General features: G+C 32.9%; 2 protein-coding genes across 2 annotated transcripts; one reads left to right on the top strand and one right to left on the bottom strand.

The window, feature by feature from the left end:
* Nucleotides 1–3,900: 3,900 nt before the first annotated feature.
* LOC137835836 (linoleate 9S-lipoxygenase-like) lies at nt 3,901–12,191 on the top strand. The gene is made up of 9 exons (XM_068644548.1): nt 3,901–4,296; nt 5,569–5,852; nt 6,040–6,277; nt 6,370–6,690; nt 6,817–6,902; nt 6,986–7,093; nt 10,509–10,813; nt 10,914–11,177; nt 11,264–12,191. Exons 1-9 carry the CDS (start codon nt 4,089–4,091, stop codon nt 12,018–12,020), a joined length of 2,571 nt encoding a protein of 856 aa, XP_068500649.1. The 5' UTR covers nt 3,901–4,088; the 3' UTR covers nt 12,021–12,191.
* A 1,710-nt stretch (nt 12,192–13,901) lies between these two features.
* On the bottom strand, nt 13,902–18,044 carry LOC137835827 (seed linoleate 9S-lipoxygenase-2). Its single transcript, XM_068644536.1, has 9 exons — nt 17,558–18,044; nt 17,074–17,363; nt 16,740–16,980; nt 16,331–16,648; nt 15,994–16,079; nt 15,782–15,883; nt 15,395–15,699; nt 15,014–15,277; nt 13,902–14,894 (listed from the first exon to the last, which is right to left on the bottom strand). The coding sequence occupies exons 1-9, from the start codon at nt 17,805–17,807 to the stop codon at nt 14,141–14,143; spliced, it is 2,610 nt and encodes an 869-aa protein (XP_068500637.1). The 5' UTR covers nt 17,808–18,044; the 3' UTR covers nt 13,902–14,140.
* Nucleotides 18,045–18,531: the final 487 nt, after the last annotated feature.

The following is an 18,531-nucleotide window of genomic DNA, read 5'->3' as shown; positions in this document are numbered from 1 at the left end:
GAGACCAAAATAATTAGTTACAATAAGAACTAAAATAGAGACAATTTTAAAAACTAAAAAAAAAATTGGTTTCTAAATTAGTTTATATTATTTTCTATTATTGTTAAATAGTTTCTAATTTGGTATCTAATTAGCAACTAAGGTTTTAACTACCAATTATTTAGTTTTTAAATTTGGTAGCAAAAACCTTGGTTGCTAATTAGATACCAATTTAGAAACTATTTAACAATAATAGAAACTAATTTAGAAACCAAATTTCTTTTTAGTTTCTAAAATTGTCTCTAATTTAGTTACTATTGCAACTAATTTATTTTGGTTTCTACAAATTAGTTTCTATTCCATAAATTTCTTGTAGTATACATGATCATTATTACTATCATTAATATTTTTATTATTATAATTATTATTTTTTATTAATGTTATTAATAATTAGTTATCGAAAGAAATCAAAACAAATCTTATAACCACAACCACTAGATCAGAAAAATATTGTTGTCATATCATCACCATTATTACCTTTTATTTTTTTATTTTATTTTTATTATTATCATTATTATTATTGATAATATTATTGTTATTAATAAATAGTAATATTAATAATTTGATTATTCATATTAATAATAATAAGATTAATAATAATAATAATAATACTAGTAATAAAGTAATAATAACATTATTATTATTAAAAAATAAAAAATAAAAATCCTTCTGCTAATAATCGTAATAAAAAATAATGATATTATTAATATTTATAATAATATTAATTACAAAAATAATTCGTATAAAATGACTAGACGCATTATCCATTATCATAATATATATTATGTAACGACTAGATGTATTGTCTACTATAATAATTCGTAATTCGTATGTGATGACTAAATACATTATTATTATTAATTTTATTATTATTTTATTAATAATATTATTATTACTTTTAATAACATTGTCATTATTATTTTTAATAATAATATTAATAATACTTTAATATTAAAAATAATAGTAATGTTATTATTGATAATAATAAGAATAGAATTATTGATAATATGGATAATAAAATTATTATTAATAATAAAATTAATATTATTATTACTACTAATAATATTATTATTAATTCGTAACATTAATATTAATAATATTAATATTAACAGTAATAAAATTATTATTATTAATTCGTAAGCAAAATCCTGTTAAAATTATCTATATACACATATGTAATAATTTACTAATAATTTGTATTTGTAAGTAATAGTCGATATGTAATATTGAATTTATTTATGGATAAGGATTTATGGGTAGTATCCATATGTAATGCTAAATTTATTTACCGAATTATATCCGTATATAACAATTCGTAGTTAAATTTGAATTTTCTTATAATTATTTCTGTAACTAACAAACAAGAATAATTAAATGTGAAACTAATCCTAAATCAACTCAATAATCATATTCAGACTAATACGATGTTAATTACAACATTCTCACTTATCTAGGTCTATCTATGTTGAGGTCCAATGCAAATCTCTTAATAGGTTTTCTTAGAACAAATAAATGTTACATTTTAATAGCATTTATCCAATATCAACTACCTAAGAAAATTGACTTGAGTGAATTGGAGTAACTTTTGTAAGTGCACACCCTCATACTACATCAAAAGTGATATTCAAAACTATGAGAAATGAGATCTTCTCAAATTATACAAGAAAAAATTAGAACAAATTGATTCTAAAGTAACTTTGAATTCATTTCTTGATTAACATATACAAACTCTGATAAGAGAATTATCAAATAAGACAAAAGTAAGCATTAAGATTATGTAATTTTTTATACACTCTTAACAAGATAATAATATGTATTGGTTAGAGTCGGACGATCCTATAACCCTCTGATATCTGATGTCTCTTGATCTTATAACCCTCCATATCGGATGTTGCTCGAATGACTAATGTGAATACATCAAGGTAAAAAGGAATACACGATTAGTTTGAGTTATACAACTTATTAATGATAAAGCTGATTACAACGGTATAAATAAGTACATAACAACATCCAAATATAGAATACTCACTTACGCATCAAAAAACTTTTTGCAGGTGCACACCAGACCGCGAGATTCGAAGCCTACACGTGAGAAGAAAAATACGACCGAACAAGAAGAATTAATTATCCAACTGATAACCGATAGTGTCTTATCCCCTTACAATTACATAATATAATAATAATGATAAATCATATTAATCACAACCATAGTCAACAGACTATTAATAATAATGGTGATATAGCAAGGATGATTGAGAGTGAGGATGGAGGAAGCAAGGAGCTTGTCTTTTATAATAAAAAATAAATCATTTGCTCACTTTACATATCTTTCAATCACTAAGTTCACCTCCCTTTCTATTTCCTGTTTGCTAGCCTAAAAGTAAGCACCAATGTGTTATTGGTAAACAAAACGCCTAAAATAGTATTTATATCTCTCAACTTAAACAATTATTATTCTCTAATAAAATCTAAAACTAACCAACATACTTTAAATACATGACTAGTTAAATTAAAACTTAACTATACATGTAACTCATTATATCTGAATTATTATAGTTATTTAAAAAATAAAAATACCTGAAAAACTTGTACTATAATTTTTGTGGTTGAAAAATTAATAAAATGACTTATTTAGAAAAATAAATTTTTTCTTCTTGGCATCTTCCTAAATTGTTCTGATTCCCTCAAGATTTGGACTCGACGTGATTATCCATGGCCGATCATAGATAGAATAAGATTATAATTATTTAATATTAGTTGTTAATTTTTCTTGATCGGATTGAAAACTAGACGCGTACATCAACACTTATCACTTCAAAGTTAGATTTTACCACCATTAAATAAAGATATTTGATTGCTTAAATTTTAATTAAGTGTATAAGTTTGATTGTTCGATTAAGTATATATGTTTAAAAAAATTTATTCAAAAATATTTCTAAAATAAATATTTTTTTTTATTAATTACAATTATATTGTAAATAAGTTAATTTAAAAAAAAACATTATAAGAGAACTAGTTTATACGTAATCTAATTTTATGTTAGGAAGAATTTTTTTTTTGGAAAATATTAAAATATTTTCATACGGGCTTATTAATGATGAAGTGAGCCTTGTGTTATTTTTATGACAAGAATGATGAGATTAAGAGATAAATCTTATAAGCTTCCTCTATTATAACATGGGCTATGATATATATGTAAAAATTAAGATTTTGGAATTATAAAAATAAAAATAAAATTATTATTTTTTTCCTAAAAATGACTCCTCCAATAAATCAATAAAAAAATAATATTAAAATAGAGTCCCGTAATATTTTAATACATGTGATGTATGACCAAAATATATTAAAGATAATAAATATCTTGAAATAGTTCTAATAAAACACGTGCCTCAAAACACAATCACAAACATAAACTATTAATTCACCTTATCTAGTTTACGACCTAAACCATGTATGATATTATATACAAAACTCGTGATTAGCTCATACAACCAAATTATTATATTAAAACCAATCTTGAAAATAATTAACATCATTATTAATAATAGTTATTGATTATTATCGATTTTGAGTAAAAAAAATAAATATAAGATCCTATCTGATTTGATGTTAAAATATTTTTCGATTGGATTGAGTTAAAAAAAAAACTGATTAAAATCTCAAACCCCAACTTGTAAGAGGTGGAAATGATTCCCATTGCAAATGATGTTAGTTTTTTGGGATTTTTTTTTTTTGCATTGAAGGAATAAAAGTGAAGAGTATTATAAAGTAATGGAGAAATTAGTATAATATTAAGAGTAACAGAGTCCACTTGACAAAAACTAAGGAATAATTAATGATGTTAAACTGGTTTATGATCGTGGTTACGCCCGCCACATGGCTTAATCGTGATTTGAATGAGTAAAGGAATAAAAAAAACAAAAAAAACATGTGTTTGGGTTTAGTGTGTTATAGTTGAGGTTGATGTATATAAATAAGAAGGTTGTTTGGTTGTGTTGTTCATTCATCGAAGAAGAAGAGTGTTTCGTTGAAGAAAAGAAGTTGAAAAAATGTTAGGAGGAATTTTCGGAAACAAGGGTCAGAAGATAAAGGGGAATTTGGTGCTTATGCGAAAGAATGTGTTGGACATCAACAGCATCACCAACCCTGCCAACGTTGTTGACACCGTCTTCGACATCTTCGGCTCTGCCATCGACACTGTCACTGCTTTTGCCGCCTCCATTTCTGTCCAACTGATCAGTTCTACCAAGACTGATGGTAATAACTCACTCACTCGTCTTCATCTCATTATTAGGTTTTCATTATGTCCAGCTGCACACCAATTATAATATCTCTTATAATAGATATTATAAAAACGACACAATGATTAAGTTCACTTACTAAATATGTGTCTAGTCAGTCCAATTCAATTGGTCCTGTCTTCATATCCAACCATATCAATTATAGATAAAGATTTTTTTTTATGTTATACAAACTTGATCTAATGATTCGCTCTTGTAACGATATAAAAAAATTATTAAATAATAATCAAATTTAAAGATAAAAAATAATTAATTTAGAGATTAAAAAATTATTGATATCTAATGTAGTTTTTATTATTAATAAAATATTATAAAATAATTTTTAATATCTAAATTAGCTACTCAAATTTTAGTTATTAATATTTTAGATTTTAATTAATCTCTAGAAAAACTAATAGACACTAATTTAGAACGTAATAGTTAAAATCTTGATAATTAATAGTTGAATATCAATTTAGATTTTTAGTGTTAGAACGAGTTAAATTTAAAATCTATTTCTGAGTATAAAGTGATTTAATAAAGTTACTCAATATTTTATTTTAATATGGTTACTCACTATAAAGAATCCAAGACTTCATTAAAATGTTTCATACTAAAACTTCAAATGTTAGTATAATTTTTTTCTACATGTTTAATGATCACGTATCAGTTATACTTTCATTTAATTACAAATCGTGAATTATCATTATTAATAAGATGATTATACTAAAAAATAATTAGTTTATTATTATTATTATTATATATTACGTGTAAAGCTGTTTAATATTTTGAATGCATAGACTTACCTTTCTCATACCATGCATCAATAAAATAATACATCTTTCATCACGCAAATGCTTTTTTAATAGTAACAATAGTCATGTATTATGTCATGAAACTAATATAATATATGCTTATAGTATAATAATTCAACTTTCATTAGGTAAATGCTTTCCCAATAGAAACAAAACTTATTTTAGTAATACCTTCTTTAATTATGTCATGAAAACGATCAGTTGACTTTTGTTGGCCGAAGGATACTGATACATACTATGTGTAGTAAAATATACGTACACATCTACATAAAACAAAATACAGATATATTTTATAAACATTAATATATATATTATGAAAGTGTGATAGATCTGACTTGTTTCTTAATTAAATAATTTATTTTCTTAATCATTTCAACAATATGAGAATAATAAATTTGAAAAATGCTAATTTTTGTGTGTGAAATTTGATACAGCACTAGGGAAAGGAAAAGTTGGAAGTGCTACAAAGTTAAGAGGGCAAATATCTTTGCCAACCTTGGGAGCGAGTGAAGAAGCATACGATGTTAGCTTCGATTGGGACGCTGATTTTGAAATTCCTGGAGCATTTTACATCAAGAATTTCATGCAGAATGAGTTCTACCTTAAGTCTTTCACTCTCGAAGACATTCCCAACTACGGAACCATTCACTTCATATGCAACTCTTGGGTCTACAATTCTAAAAAGTACAAGAGTGATCGCATTTTCTTTGCCAACAACGTAAGCTACTTCATATATCATCCTTTCTTGTTCAATTACATCGTCTATCCTCTATCGTGTTGAAGATTCTATATCTACTACAGTAGTATATAGTATCGTGTTGAAGATTCTATATCAATTGACTATATAGTAAATGCAAAACTTATCTTATAAGTCGATTTTATAAGTTGAGTTCGGTTTAATGCAGACATATCTTCCTAGCGAGACACCAGCTCCACTTCTGAAGTACAGAGAAGCAGAATTGAAGAATGTAAGAGGCGATGGAACTGGAAAACGTGAGGAATGGGAGAGGATTTATGATTATGATGTCTACAATGACTTGGGCAACCCAGATAAAGCTGCAGCATTAGCTCGCCCCGTTCTTGGAGGTTCTACCTTACCTTACCCTCGCAGAGGAAGAACAGGAAGAGCAAAAACCAAAAAAGGTTACTTTTCATGTTTCTCTTTTGTCCTAACTTGATGGGTTAAGGTTGTTCCTCTTAGGGTCCTAACATGTGTTCTGTGTTCCTCTAAACAGATCCTAACAGTGAGAAGCCCGACGACTTTGTTTACCTTCCAAGAGACGAAGCATTTGGTCACTTGAAGTCATCAGATTTTCTCGCTTACGCATTGAAATCTGTATCGCAAGATGTGTTGCCAGTGTTGACTGATGCATTCGATGGAAGTCTTTTGAGCCTTGAGTTTGATAACTTCGCTGAAGTGCACAAGCTTTATGACGGTGGAGTTACATTGCCTACAGGCTTTCTTAGCAAATACGCTCCTATACCAATTGTCAAGGAAATTTTCCGATCTGATGGTGAACAGTTCCTCAAGTATCCACCACCTAAAGTCATGCAAGGTATGCTACATACTTTGAACAAGAACAAAAGTTGTATACATCTTTATATGTTAGCAATGTAGTTCTGTTTTTTATTCAGTGTTCAGTCACATGGATGGACTTTTGAATTGTTGTTATTTGGTGCAGTGGATAAGTCTGCATGGATGACTGATGAAGAATTTGCAAGAGAAACCATTGCTGGTGTGAATCCTAATGTCATTAAGATTCTCAAGGTAAGCTTAATTTCAAAGTTGATATGCATATGTAACCAAAAGGTTGATTTAAGATTACTCATTGTGTGCTAAATTTAATGCAGGAGTTCCCACCACGTAGCACGCTGGACACTCAAGCCTATGGTGATCACACCTCTATCATAACGAAAGAACATTTGGAGCCTAAATTAGGAGGGCTCACTGTAGAGCAGGTAATTGTTGGGAAAAACGGGTAATTTTCCCACTAAAACAAAACCCTAACAGAGCTACCCGACAAATAATATTGAATAAATAAAGCGGAATAATAAAAGAGATAAAGAGGAAAGAACACACCCGAAAATTGTTAACGGAGTTCGGCCTGTTTAGCCTAATCTCCGAGCACAGCAAAAACAGCTCACTTTTATTACTATGAGAGAAGATATTACAAATTGGGATATATAACAGTGAAGGAGAAGAGTTTAATTTATAACCCTCAAACCTCCTTCCCAAACAATGAACCCACCGATGTGGGACTTGGGATTAAGCCAAAATCAACAAATCTCCACCTTGGCTTAATTTCAAGTCCCACCTAAAACAAATCTTCTCACAACATAACAAAAAACAAACTTTACAGTGCTTCAAATTTGCGCCTCTGGGCGCCAACTTCAAATGTGCAAAATATTAACCAAGTCTAAACAATATTCAAACTTGGCCCTTATAACCACCTTGCCTTGTAGCGAACATCTTCTTTATTAGAAAATTCTTCTTTCTTTGCAAATACCCATTTGCACCCAATTGCCTTCTTACCTTTTGGTAATTGTGCCAACTTCCACGTCTTGTTCTTCTTCAAAGACTGCATCTCCTCTTCCATCGCACCCGCCCAATTACCACTCTCTGAACTCAGAATGGCTTTTGGGTAAGTGGATGGAATGTCATCAACAACTGGAAGTGCATAGGCAACCATATCCATGAAACGAGTAGGCTTCTGAATGTCTCGTCTCTGTCTTCTAACTGCAATTGGCGCTGATTGTTGTTGAGATTCTTGGGTAGGAACCTCTTCCTCATCCGACTCTTCTTCTGCCATAGGAGAGTGACTTGTGGTATTTCGTGTTGGGATCACCACTGTCGGCTCAAACTCCACCTGCTTCTGAACACACTCCACCTGTTGTGGAGTACTATCAGCTCCTTCTGGATTTACCTTCTTTAACATGGCAGATTCATCAAAGGTAACATCCCTGCTGATAATCGTCTTCTTTGCCTCTAGACACCACAAACGGTATCCCTTCACTCCAGGACTAAAGCCCATGAAAAGAGCCTTCTTTGCCCGTGGATCCAACTTTGATTCAATCACATGATAATATGCAATAGAACCAAAAACATGCAAAGAATCATAATCAGTTGCAGGTTTTCCAGACCATACCTTCAGGAACGGATCACTCTTGTATTCTCCTCCATTGTCTGTTCGGAGAACCTTAATCTTCCTTCCTGTCTGGTTTTCAACTTCAGCTTTCCACTTAAGGAAAATTTCAAGCACATCATTTTTGTTCTTCATAGTAAACACCCAAACTCTCCTGGAAAAATCATCCACAAAAGTGACAAAATAATGCCTACCTCCGATTGACGGAGTCTTGGCAGGTCCCCACACATCTGAATGCACATAATCCAGAATACCCTTGGTATTGTGAATTGCAGTGCCAAACTTCACTCTTCGTTGCTTTCCCAGAACACAATGCTCACAAAATTCAAGTTTGCAAGCCTTCGTACCTTTCAACAATCCTTGCTTGGTAAGAATTTGCAAGGATTTCTCTCCAGCATGTCCTAACCTCATATGCCACAACTTCGTTGCCTCAACATCCTTCTTAGAGCTAGAAGTTGCTGCCGCTACTGTCCCCACCACTGTACTACCTTGATAGTAATACAAATTGTTCTTCATCACGCCTTTCAACATCACCAGTGCTCCTGAAGTTGCTTTAAGAATTCCATCTCGCATCGTCACAACTAGGCCTTTAGATTCTAAAGCCCCCAATGAGATGAGATTCTTCTTCAACTTTGGCACGTACCGTACATCCCGCAAAATTCTGGTGGATCCATCATGATTCCGCAGCTTGATTGAACCTATCCCAGCTGTCTTACATGGATTATCATTACCCATGTAAACAACCCCGCCATCGAGTTCTTGAAAATCAAAGAACCATTCCCGAATGGGACACATATGATAAGTACAACCTGAATCCAATATCCACTCATCTGGATACGATGATGCTGAAAGCGAGACAATTAAAGAGATATCTGATTCCACGTCACTTTTGCATTCTGCAACATTTGCATCTTGTGGAGTCTTCCCTTTCTTCTGCAGTTTTGGACAGTCTTTCTTCCAGTGTCCTTTCTCATGACAGAAAGCACACTCATCTTTGGCAACGACTCGACCTTTAGACTTAGACATCCCTCTTCTCTCCTTTGTTTGGCTTTGCTGACGACCTCTTGCCACCAATGCTTCTTCTGATGTCGTTGATTTGGTTCTCATCTTATCTTGCTTTCTTAATTCATGACTATATAAAGCAGAACAAACAGCATCTAACGACACATTCTCCTTCCCGTGAAGGAGCGTAGTCTCCAAATTTTCAAATTCATCAGGAAGAGATGATAACAACATCAAAGCCAAATCCTCATCCTCAAACTTCACATCTAAATTCAACAGGTCTGCTACTAATTGATTAAACATAGTGATGTGTGCATTCATAGTAGTACCTTGTTGGTAGTCAAATCGGAACAATCTTTTCTTCATCAGGAGCTTGTTCTGACCACTCTTCTTCAGAAACTTGTCCTCCAATGCCTTCCACAGTTTGTGTGCAGAAGTCTCGTTTTTTACAGCGTACTTCTGCTCTCTGGACAGGCAGGATCGAATAGTTCCGCATGCCAACCGGTTGATGATGCTCCAATCTTTCTCCTCTACCTCTTTTGGTTTCTCTCCTTCAATAGCAATATCAAGACCCTGCTGAAAAAGAGAGTCCAAGACCTCTCCTTGCCACATGCCAAAATGTCCAGTGCCATCAAATATTTCCATCGCCAATTTCAAGGTGGACACCGGGAACCTCGACCATGATGAAGAGGAGCCCGACACTCTGGATACATCCTTGGCTTCTTCTTCTTGATTTGCCATTACAAACTCAAAATATAATATTCAATATTACAAATAATTTCAAACAACCCAAGGCGAACCTTCGGCTCTGATACCACTTGTTGGGAAAAACGGGTAATTTTCCCACTAAAACAAAACCCTAACAGAGCTACCCGACAAATAATATTGAATAAATAAAGCGGAATAATAAAAGAGATAAAAAGGAAAGAACACACCCGAAAATTGTTAACGGAGTTCGGCCTGTTTAGCCTAATCTCCGAGCACAGCAAAAACAGCTCACTTTTATTACTATGAGAGAAGATATTACAAATTGGGATATATAACAGTGAAGGAGAAGAGTTTAATTTATAACCCTCAAACCTCCTTCCCAAACAATGAACCCACCGATGTGGGACTTGAGATTAAGCCAAAATCAACAGTAATGATATATATGAGTATCCAATTTCACATTTCTTTGATGTGAATCCAATGAGTAGCAATTAGTTAATGAACTATACTTGGTTGAACAGGCTATCGAGAACAAGAAGTTGTTCATCTTGGATCACCATGACTATCTCATTCCATATTTGAGGAGAATAAACTCATCTACCACAAAGACTTATGCTACAAGAACCATCTTTTTCTTGAAAGATGATGGAACATTGGCACCACTAGCCATTGAGTTAAGCAAGCCACATAGTCAGGGTGACGAGCATGGTCCTGTCAGCGAAGTCTATGTGCCTGCATACGAGGGAGTTGAAGCTTACATTTGGTTACTGGCAAAGGCTTATGTTGTTGTGAACGACTCATGCTACCATCAAATCGTTAGCCATTGGTATGACATTGTCAATTCACAATGAGATCCATTGCAGTTAATTTTTTGTTGTTGATGTATTTGTGAATACATGATTGACGTAATAACATGAATATCACAGGCTAAACACTCATGCGGTTGTTGAGCCTTTCGTGATAGCAACAAACAGGCAACTGAGTGTGGTTCACCCTGTTTACAAACTCCTGTTTCCTCACTATCGTGACACCATGAACATCAATTCGCTTGCCCGCAAGTCCTTGGTGAATGCAGACGGTATCATAGAGAAAACATTCTTGTGGAGTAGGTACTCTATGGAAATGTCCTCTGTGATCTACAAGGATTGGTCTTTGGTTGATCAAGCCTTACCCAATGATCTCATCAAGAGGTAACTAATCTTTAAAAGTTTTTTAACAAATTAGTATAAAAAAAGGTCTCAGATTTCATACTAATGAATGTTATTTGGGTGGTCAGAGGAGTTGCAGTTGCAGATCCATCTGCTCCCCACGGTGTTAAGCTTGTGATTGAGGATTATCCTTATGCTTCTGATGGGCTAGAGATATGGGATGCCATCAAGTCCTGGGTGGAGGAGTATGTGGCGTTCTACTACAAGTCAGACGAGGCACTTCAGAAAGACCCTGAACTCCAAGCATGGTGGAAAGAACTAGTTCAGGTGGGTCATGGTGATTTGAAAGACAAGCCATGGTGGCCAAAGATGCAATCACGTGGAGATTTGGTTGCAGTCTCCACTACCTTGATTTGGATAGCTTCAGCTCTTCATGCAGCTGTTAACTTTGGACAGTATCCATATGGTGGTTTAATCCTGAACAGGCCAACAATTAGCAGAAGATTCATGCCTGTGGAAGGGTCTGCTGAGTATGCTGCATTGGCTAAGAATCCTGAGAAGGAGTTTTTGAGGACTATTACTGGGAAGAAAGAGACCCTGATAGACCTGACAGTGATAGAGATATTGTCAAGGCATGCATCTGATGAGATATACCTGGGAGAGAGAGATGGTGGTGACCATTGGACTTCTGATGCAGGGCCATTGGAGGCATTTAAGAGGTTTGGAAAGAAGCTTGCAGAGATTGAAGAGAAGCTTGTGAAGAAGAACAATGATGAGACATTGAGAAACAGAACTGGGCCAGCTAAAATGCCTTATACTCTGCTGTATCCTTCAAGTGAAGAGGGGTTGACTTTCAGAGGAATTCCGAACAGTATCTCCATCTAAGTGCTTCATGAATGAACTTCCAAGCTTTTGAATAAATGTGAAATAGAAGGAATCTAATTCCTTCATCACTGTTGTATCATTAACTGCATATTCCAAGTTACTATATGTATTTCTGCTTCTTATTAATAATCAATGAAACTTGTCTTTTGTTTTGCATAATACAAAATAAAATGAAAGCAATTCTATTGGCATGCAAACGGAAAATAATGAATATATATAATAATGGATAAATTAATAATTATATTATATGAAAAATATTAAAATAATAATGAAAATTGTGATGTGGTTATATAAAAAAAATTGTAGATGTCAGTGACACAATTTTAATTTTAAGAGAAGACCACTTGTGCCATATACTCTCGTCAATAAATTATTTCTTATTAGTTTTCATCTGACAAAAAATTACTTCATTGTAAAAATATTGATATTATAACTTAATTATAATTATAATTATAATTATTAATTTTCCCTATTTTTTTTTAATTTTGTGGTTAAATTTATATCTTCAACTCTTTTTTTCAATTTTTCCACATTTCACTACTAATTTGTATATTTTTAATGTATTTGTTTTATAATTTCTAAATATGACCTACTATTCTTATATATTTACCAATTGCACAATACTGATTTTTTATTTCACAATTAATATTTTTATATAAAAATACTTATACTAAAATATTGTATATTTTCAATATTTTTTTTTATAATTTCTAAAATATTACCTACTATCCTTATTTATTTATCAAATGTATAACACTAATTTTTTATTTCACAATTAATACTTTTATATAAAAATATTTATACTAAAATATCAAACATTAAAACACAATTTTTTTTAAATATGTAAAAAAAAAACTACTTTAAATATCAATAATTTTTAAATATATATTATTTAGTTTATATAATAATTAATTATTTTTTTATTTTTAAATTGATTTTTTATTTAATAATTTATTTAATGAAACCTTATACTTTAAATATTTTTTATCAAATAATTTAATAATTTAAACTTTAACGAGTATAATTAAATATTACATAATCTAGTTAATTTTAATACTAAATTTTAATTTATTTTAAATAGATTTAATAATTGAATAATTATAGGAAATACACGACTAAGTATATAAAAGTCCGAAGATTACACGTTTTCAATTCAAATTGAAATGTTTTTAATATAAATTGAAAATAAATCAAATTACTGAAATTTAATAATAAAGTCATGTCACATAAACCAAATGGTGTCATAATTTCTTTGAAATCTACCACTCACAAACAAAAAGTATCACAATGCAAACAATAAACTACCGGTGATAAAGTTATTTTGGGCTTGTATTGGGTCCTTCTTTTTTTAACCCATCATGTATTCTGGCCCATGTTTTACTTCTTTATTTAATTTTATATAAGTTCACCCTTGTAATTGCTAAACACACCAATTTTGTGTTTCTTCCTCTTCTCGATCTTTCTTCTCTTTCACTTTCCCTTATGGTTCTTCAGTTCATGCCATTGTTGCTTTCTTTCTCTGTTTACAGAGAGCTTTTCACGGTGTTGAATGATTGTTTCCTTTTAATTACTGTGGGTGGGTGCCTTCACCTTTCTTCATCACAGATTCATCTGAACAACTGTATAACTGTATTAACACTAAGAACATCACTTATGTACAAAAACCAAGTGTCACCTACGACAGATGTTCTAAATTTTTCTGATATATTCGCATGTGTCATTCTTTTGTGTTATACTGACATCTGTGATGATTTTAATGATTTTAAGAGTCATTCTTATAGGTATCTTCATCTGTGTTTAGCAGTAATAATTTATATTTCTTATATGCTTTTAGTTTTAAATATATCAGTATAATACAAAAAGATTACTGATAACATCAACTTGCTCAATCTGCAGGTATATTACTAATGGTGACAGGAGCTAAACACAAACTAACTCCTATTATTTGCAAACAAAAACCAAATCGAAGGGCTGAATTACAACATATTTAAACACACAAGAAACACAACATAACTAAAACATTAGATAAGATGCAAGATTTATTGGATCTCTTTAGCCTTGCATCTTTTTTTATTGGAAAGAAGCAAAACACAGTAACTAAAGAGAAAGCACAGGCTCATTCAGATGGAAATGCTATTAGGAATTCCCCTGAAAGTCAAACCTTCGTCACTGGTAGGATGAAGCAAAGTGTAAGGCAATTGAACTGGTCCAACTCGATTTCTAAGTTTCTCATCAGTGTTCTTCCTTCCAAGTTTTTCCTCAATTTCCTTCAGCTTGTTTCCAAACTTTTGAAAGGCTTCCAAGGCTTTGGAATCAGAGGTCCAATATGGGTTGTCCCTTTGGCCAAGGTAGATCTCATCAGAGGCATGCCTTGACAACATCTCTATCACTGAAAGGTCAATCAGAGTCTGAAACTTTGATGTAATTGTTCTTAAATAGGCCTTTTGATGGCTCTTCACCATTTCTTCATATTCTGGTGTGCCTTGCTCAGGAAGCAACCGTCTAGAAGAAGTTGGGCGATTCAGAACAAAACCTGCATAAGGGTATTGACCAAAATTCACGGCTGCATGGAGGGCTGAACCAGTCCATATGATAATGGTGCAGACTTCAACAAGCTCCTCAGGTGTCTGCAACTTAGGCCACCATGGCTTGTCTTTCAAATCACCATGTCCTTTCTCCACAACTTCTTTCCACCAATGTTGGAGTTCAGGATCAGATTTGACATCATCTTCTTTTGCATAGTATAATGACACATATTCTTGGACCCATGACTTAATCAGAGCCCATATCTCTAGTCCATCAACAGCATAAGGGTAGTCTTCTATCAAGAGACGAAGTCCATGTGGGGCTGATGGATCCTCAACTGCCACTCCTCTGAATCAAGCAAAATATATATATACTTACATGCATCATAATGCTTTGCAACAAAATATAAACCTATATTTCAAACATTATTCGATCTTAATGTTATATGTTTGAAGAGATTTACTTACCTCTTGATAAGATCTGCAGGTAGTGCTTGATCAGTGAAAACCCAATTCTTATAAACCGCTGAGGACATCTCCACAGAATACTTTGAGGGCAAAAAGGATTTCTCTATTATGCCATCAGCATTAATTAGAGTCTGCCTGGCAAGTGCATTGATGTTCATGGTGTCACGATAATGAGGAGTTAGAAGCTTATAAATTGGGTGAAGGGCACTAAGCTGCCGGTGTGTTGCTATGACGTATGGCTCCATCACTGCATGAGTATTTAACCTATCAACAGAATACACATTTCATACATTAATTAGTATAATATGTTTCATATATATATATATATATACAGAGAGAGATCAGAGATTGAATTGTTGAATGCATTGAAATTTTTTGTACCAATGGCTCATGAGTTGATGATAGCAAGAGTCATTTACAACTACATAGGCTTTGGCTAGTAGCCAAATTGTACTTTCAACGCCTTCTTTTGCAGGTAAGATGACTTGACTGATAGCACCTGAGTGGTCCCCACCAGGATGTGGCAAGCTTAATTCGATGGCCACTGGCTTCAAAGTTCCATCTTCTTTCAAGAAAAGGATAGTCCTTGTGGCATAAGTTTTGGCATAAGTCTGATTTATCCTCCTTATATATGGCATGAAGATATCATGGTAATCTAAGACAAATAACCTCTTATTAGCAAGAGCCTGTTCCACAAATGAAATTCATATCAGAACAAAAGTATTTTTTACTTTATGAAGTGGAAAAAAATTAGTACAATATGTTTACCTCATCCACTGTGCTTCCATCTAGATCAAGCACATCTGCTGTTATCTTACTGTTTTGATCACCATAGGTTGCAGGATCCAGATTGCTTTTAGGAGGAAACTCCTACCATTCATTACAGAAGAAAAAAAACTGTTCCTTAGGATTTAATATATCACTGGTGAACATCAAATTTGGTTTTGTAATCTGTTTTAGAAACAAGTGTTTAAACTCACTTGAAGACCACGAATCACATTAGGATTTACTCCTGCAATCATCTCTCTTCCAAATTCTTCATCGGTCATCCATGCTGACTTACTCACTGCCCAATAAACAAGTAAAATCTTTGTTAAAATGGAACCATAATCTAAGAATTCTATATTATCTTGCTTTCTTTGCTTTTTTTCTCTTCTCTCTGTTTTTAGTTTTTCTTCATGTGTCATTACAGTGAGCGTTTACATATCAACATGCATAACGAGTTCTTCATCAATTGCATATGTTCAAAGTAGCATTCAAGATTTCAAGTATATATGTGTGTGTGTGTGGAGTTCATGATTTATATATTTATGGCACCTTGAATGACGTGAGGTGTTGGAAACTTGAGAACTTGTTCACCATCGGTACGAAAGAGTTCTTTGACGACTGGTAAGGGGCTAATTGTGCTGATTACGTTTGTAGGAAGCTTAATTCCACCTTCACAGAGGTCACGAACATCTTGGAAGCTATCAAACTCTGTCGGGGTCAGGTTAAGGTCGAACACAGATTCGAAGGCTGGTAAGACAAACTGAGATATAGATTTTATTCCATTTGCAAGGAAATCCGAAGATTTCAAGTGACCAAAGTTTTCATCTCTTGGAACATAAATTTCTCCTGGCTTCTCACATTTCGAATCTGTTCAGTTCAAAATTCATTACAAAACAACAATATGTCAAAAATCAGTGTTTCAACGTTAACCATACGAATTCAAACACAGAAGACTAACCTTTCCTTGTTGGATATCGACCAGTTCTTCCCCTACGAGGGTAGGGATGAGTGGCAGAGCCTCCAAGAATAGGACGAGCGAAATCTTCATTGAGATCTGGATTACCCAAATCATTGTATACATCATAATCATAGATCCTATCATGTTCTACGCGTTCTCCAGTACCATCTCCTCTTAAATTCTTCAACTCCTCTTCTCTATAATGCACAAGTGCTGCTGGTGTCTCACTTGGAACATAACTCTACATCACATCAAACGAGTTTTATATAACTCTTAATTAGTGTGAAATTAAGCAAAGAAATTCCCATTAGAGAGGGTCTAATAAACTACATACATGGTTGGCAAAGAATGTGCGCACGCTCTTTTTGTAAATGTTAGCGTTGTAAATCCATGAGTTGCAGACAAAGCGAATGGTTCCTTGGTTTGGAACGTCTTCAAGAGTCAAACTCTTGAGGTAAAACTCAACTTGCATGTAATTCTTGATGTGAAATGCAGCAGGGATTCCCATGCTTCCGTCCCATTCAAAACGAACATAGAATGCAGACTCTCCCGCTCCCAAAGTTGGTAACGAGGTAATGATCCCTTCAATGAACGTGTCCTTTCCAACTTTTCCTTTTCCATTTTCTGCAACACATAGCACTCACAATATCAAGTCACAGATCATATATATGAAACAATAACAAAATCATATACAGTAGAACACTGGTTGATTTTCATCAGAAGTTACTTGAAAGTGATGCTTATTAGTTAACAAATTAGCTTAACTTTTGATATAGATGAAGATGGAAAAAATTGAAAGGAAGAAGAAACTGTTTAACCATCAGATTGAGTGGCACTGATGAGCTGGAGAGAGACACTTCTGCCTAAGAAAGCAGTGAGGGTGTCAACTGTTGAACCAACAACGCCGAGACCAGTTCCAATGACTCCACCAACGTTTCCTTTGGTGAGATCAGAGACGGAGTTGAAGTCCAACACATTCTTGCGCATCAGCACCACTGTCCCTTTGATCTTGTTATGGCCATGCCCTCCTGGGTTAAGGATTCCCGACACCCCTGGAACTTGAAACATCTTTTCAAAACCTACCAACACCACTGTTTTTATTTCCCAGAACTAGGAAACAAAACAAAAACAAGAAAAAGAAGAAAGCCTGTGTCTGTTGTGACCAAACCAAAACCTAGCTTTGTTATTTATAGCTAGCTGTGTGCATTAACTATCAAGAATTACATTTTAAAATGTAAAATGTTTTAATCTTTACAACATCTCTTAACATTAATGATGCTGTTTGTTGAAGTTTAACAATTGTTTGATTCTAAGGATATGTGCGTGATAATTTAGAGATGCATGTCCCAGATAAGGATGAGCATGCACGAGTCCTGAAAATGCAAGGTGTCACACAGAATCCATGCAGAAAGGACAAAAAACCATGCATGAACACAGAGTATGAGTGTGCATGTGGTTCGTTTGAAGTGAAGGGCAAGTGTCAAATTTGAACAGCTTTCAAAGGTGACACATCCCAAATGAATTAATAGCAATATATAACTTTATTTTTTGTTTTTATCAGTTTAATCTTTAGTTTTGAATTGATGACCTATTAATGTGTTTATTGAGTTGTTTATCTTCTACAAAGCTTCTTGATTCTTGTGTCTGTAAATTGATTTTGATATTGGCTTTAAATTCTTAAGCATAATTTTAGATGCATGATTAAACTAAGTTAAGTAATTTTTCATCTTTCATTTATGTTAAATTTTTTATTTCTAAGCTTTTTAATATCTTTTATACCTAACTTGTAATA

Source organism: Phaseolus vulgaris, chromosome 5 (assembly GCF_000499845.2).
Source record: "Phaseolus vulgaris cultivar G19833 chromosome 5, P. vulgaris v2.0, whole genome shotgun sequence".
Taxonomy (NCBI): Eukaryota; Viridiplantae; Streptophyta; class Magnoliopsida; order Fabales; family Fabaceae; genus Phaseolus; species Phaseolus vulgaris.
This window is presented reverse-complemented; position numbering and strand designations above follow the sequence as displayed.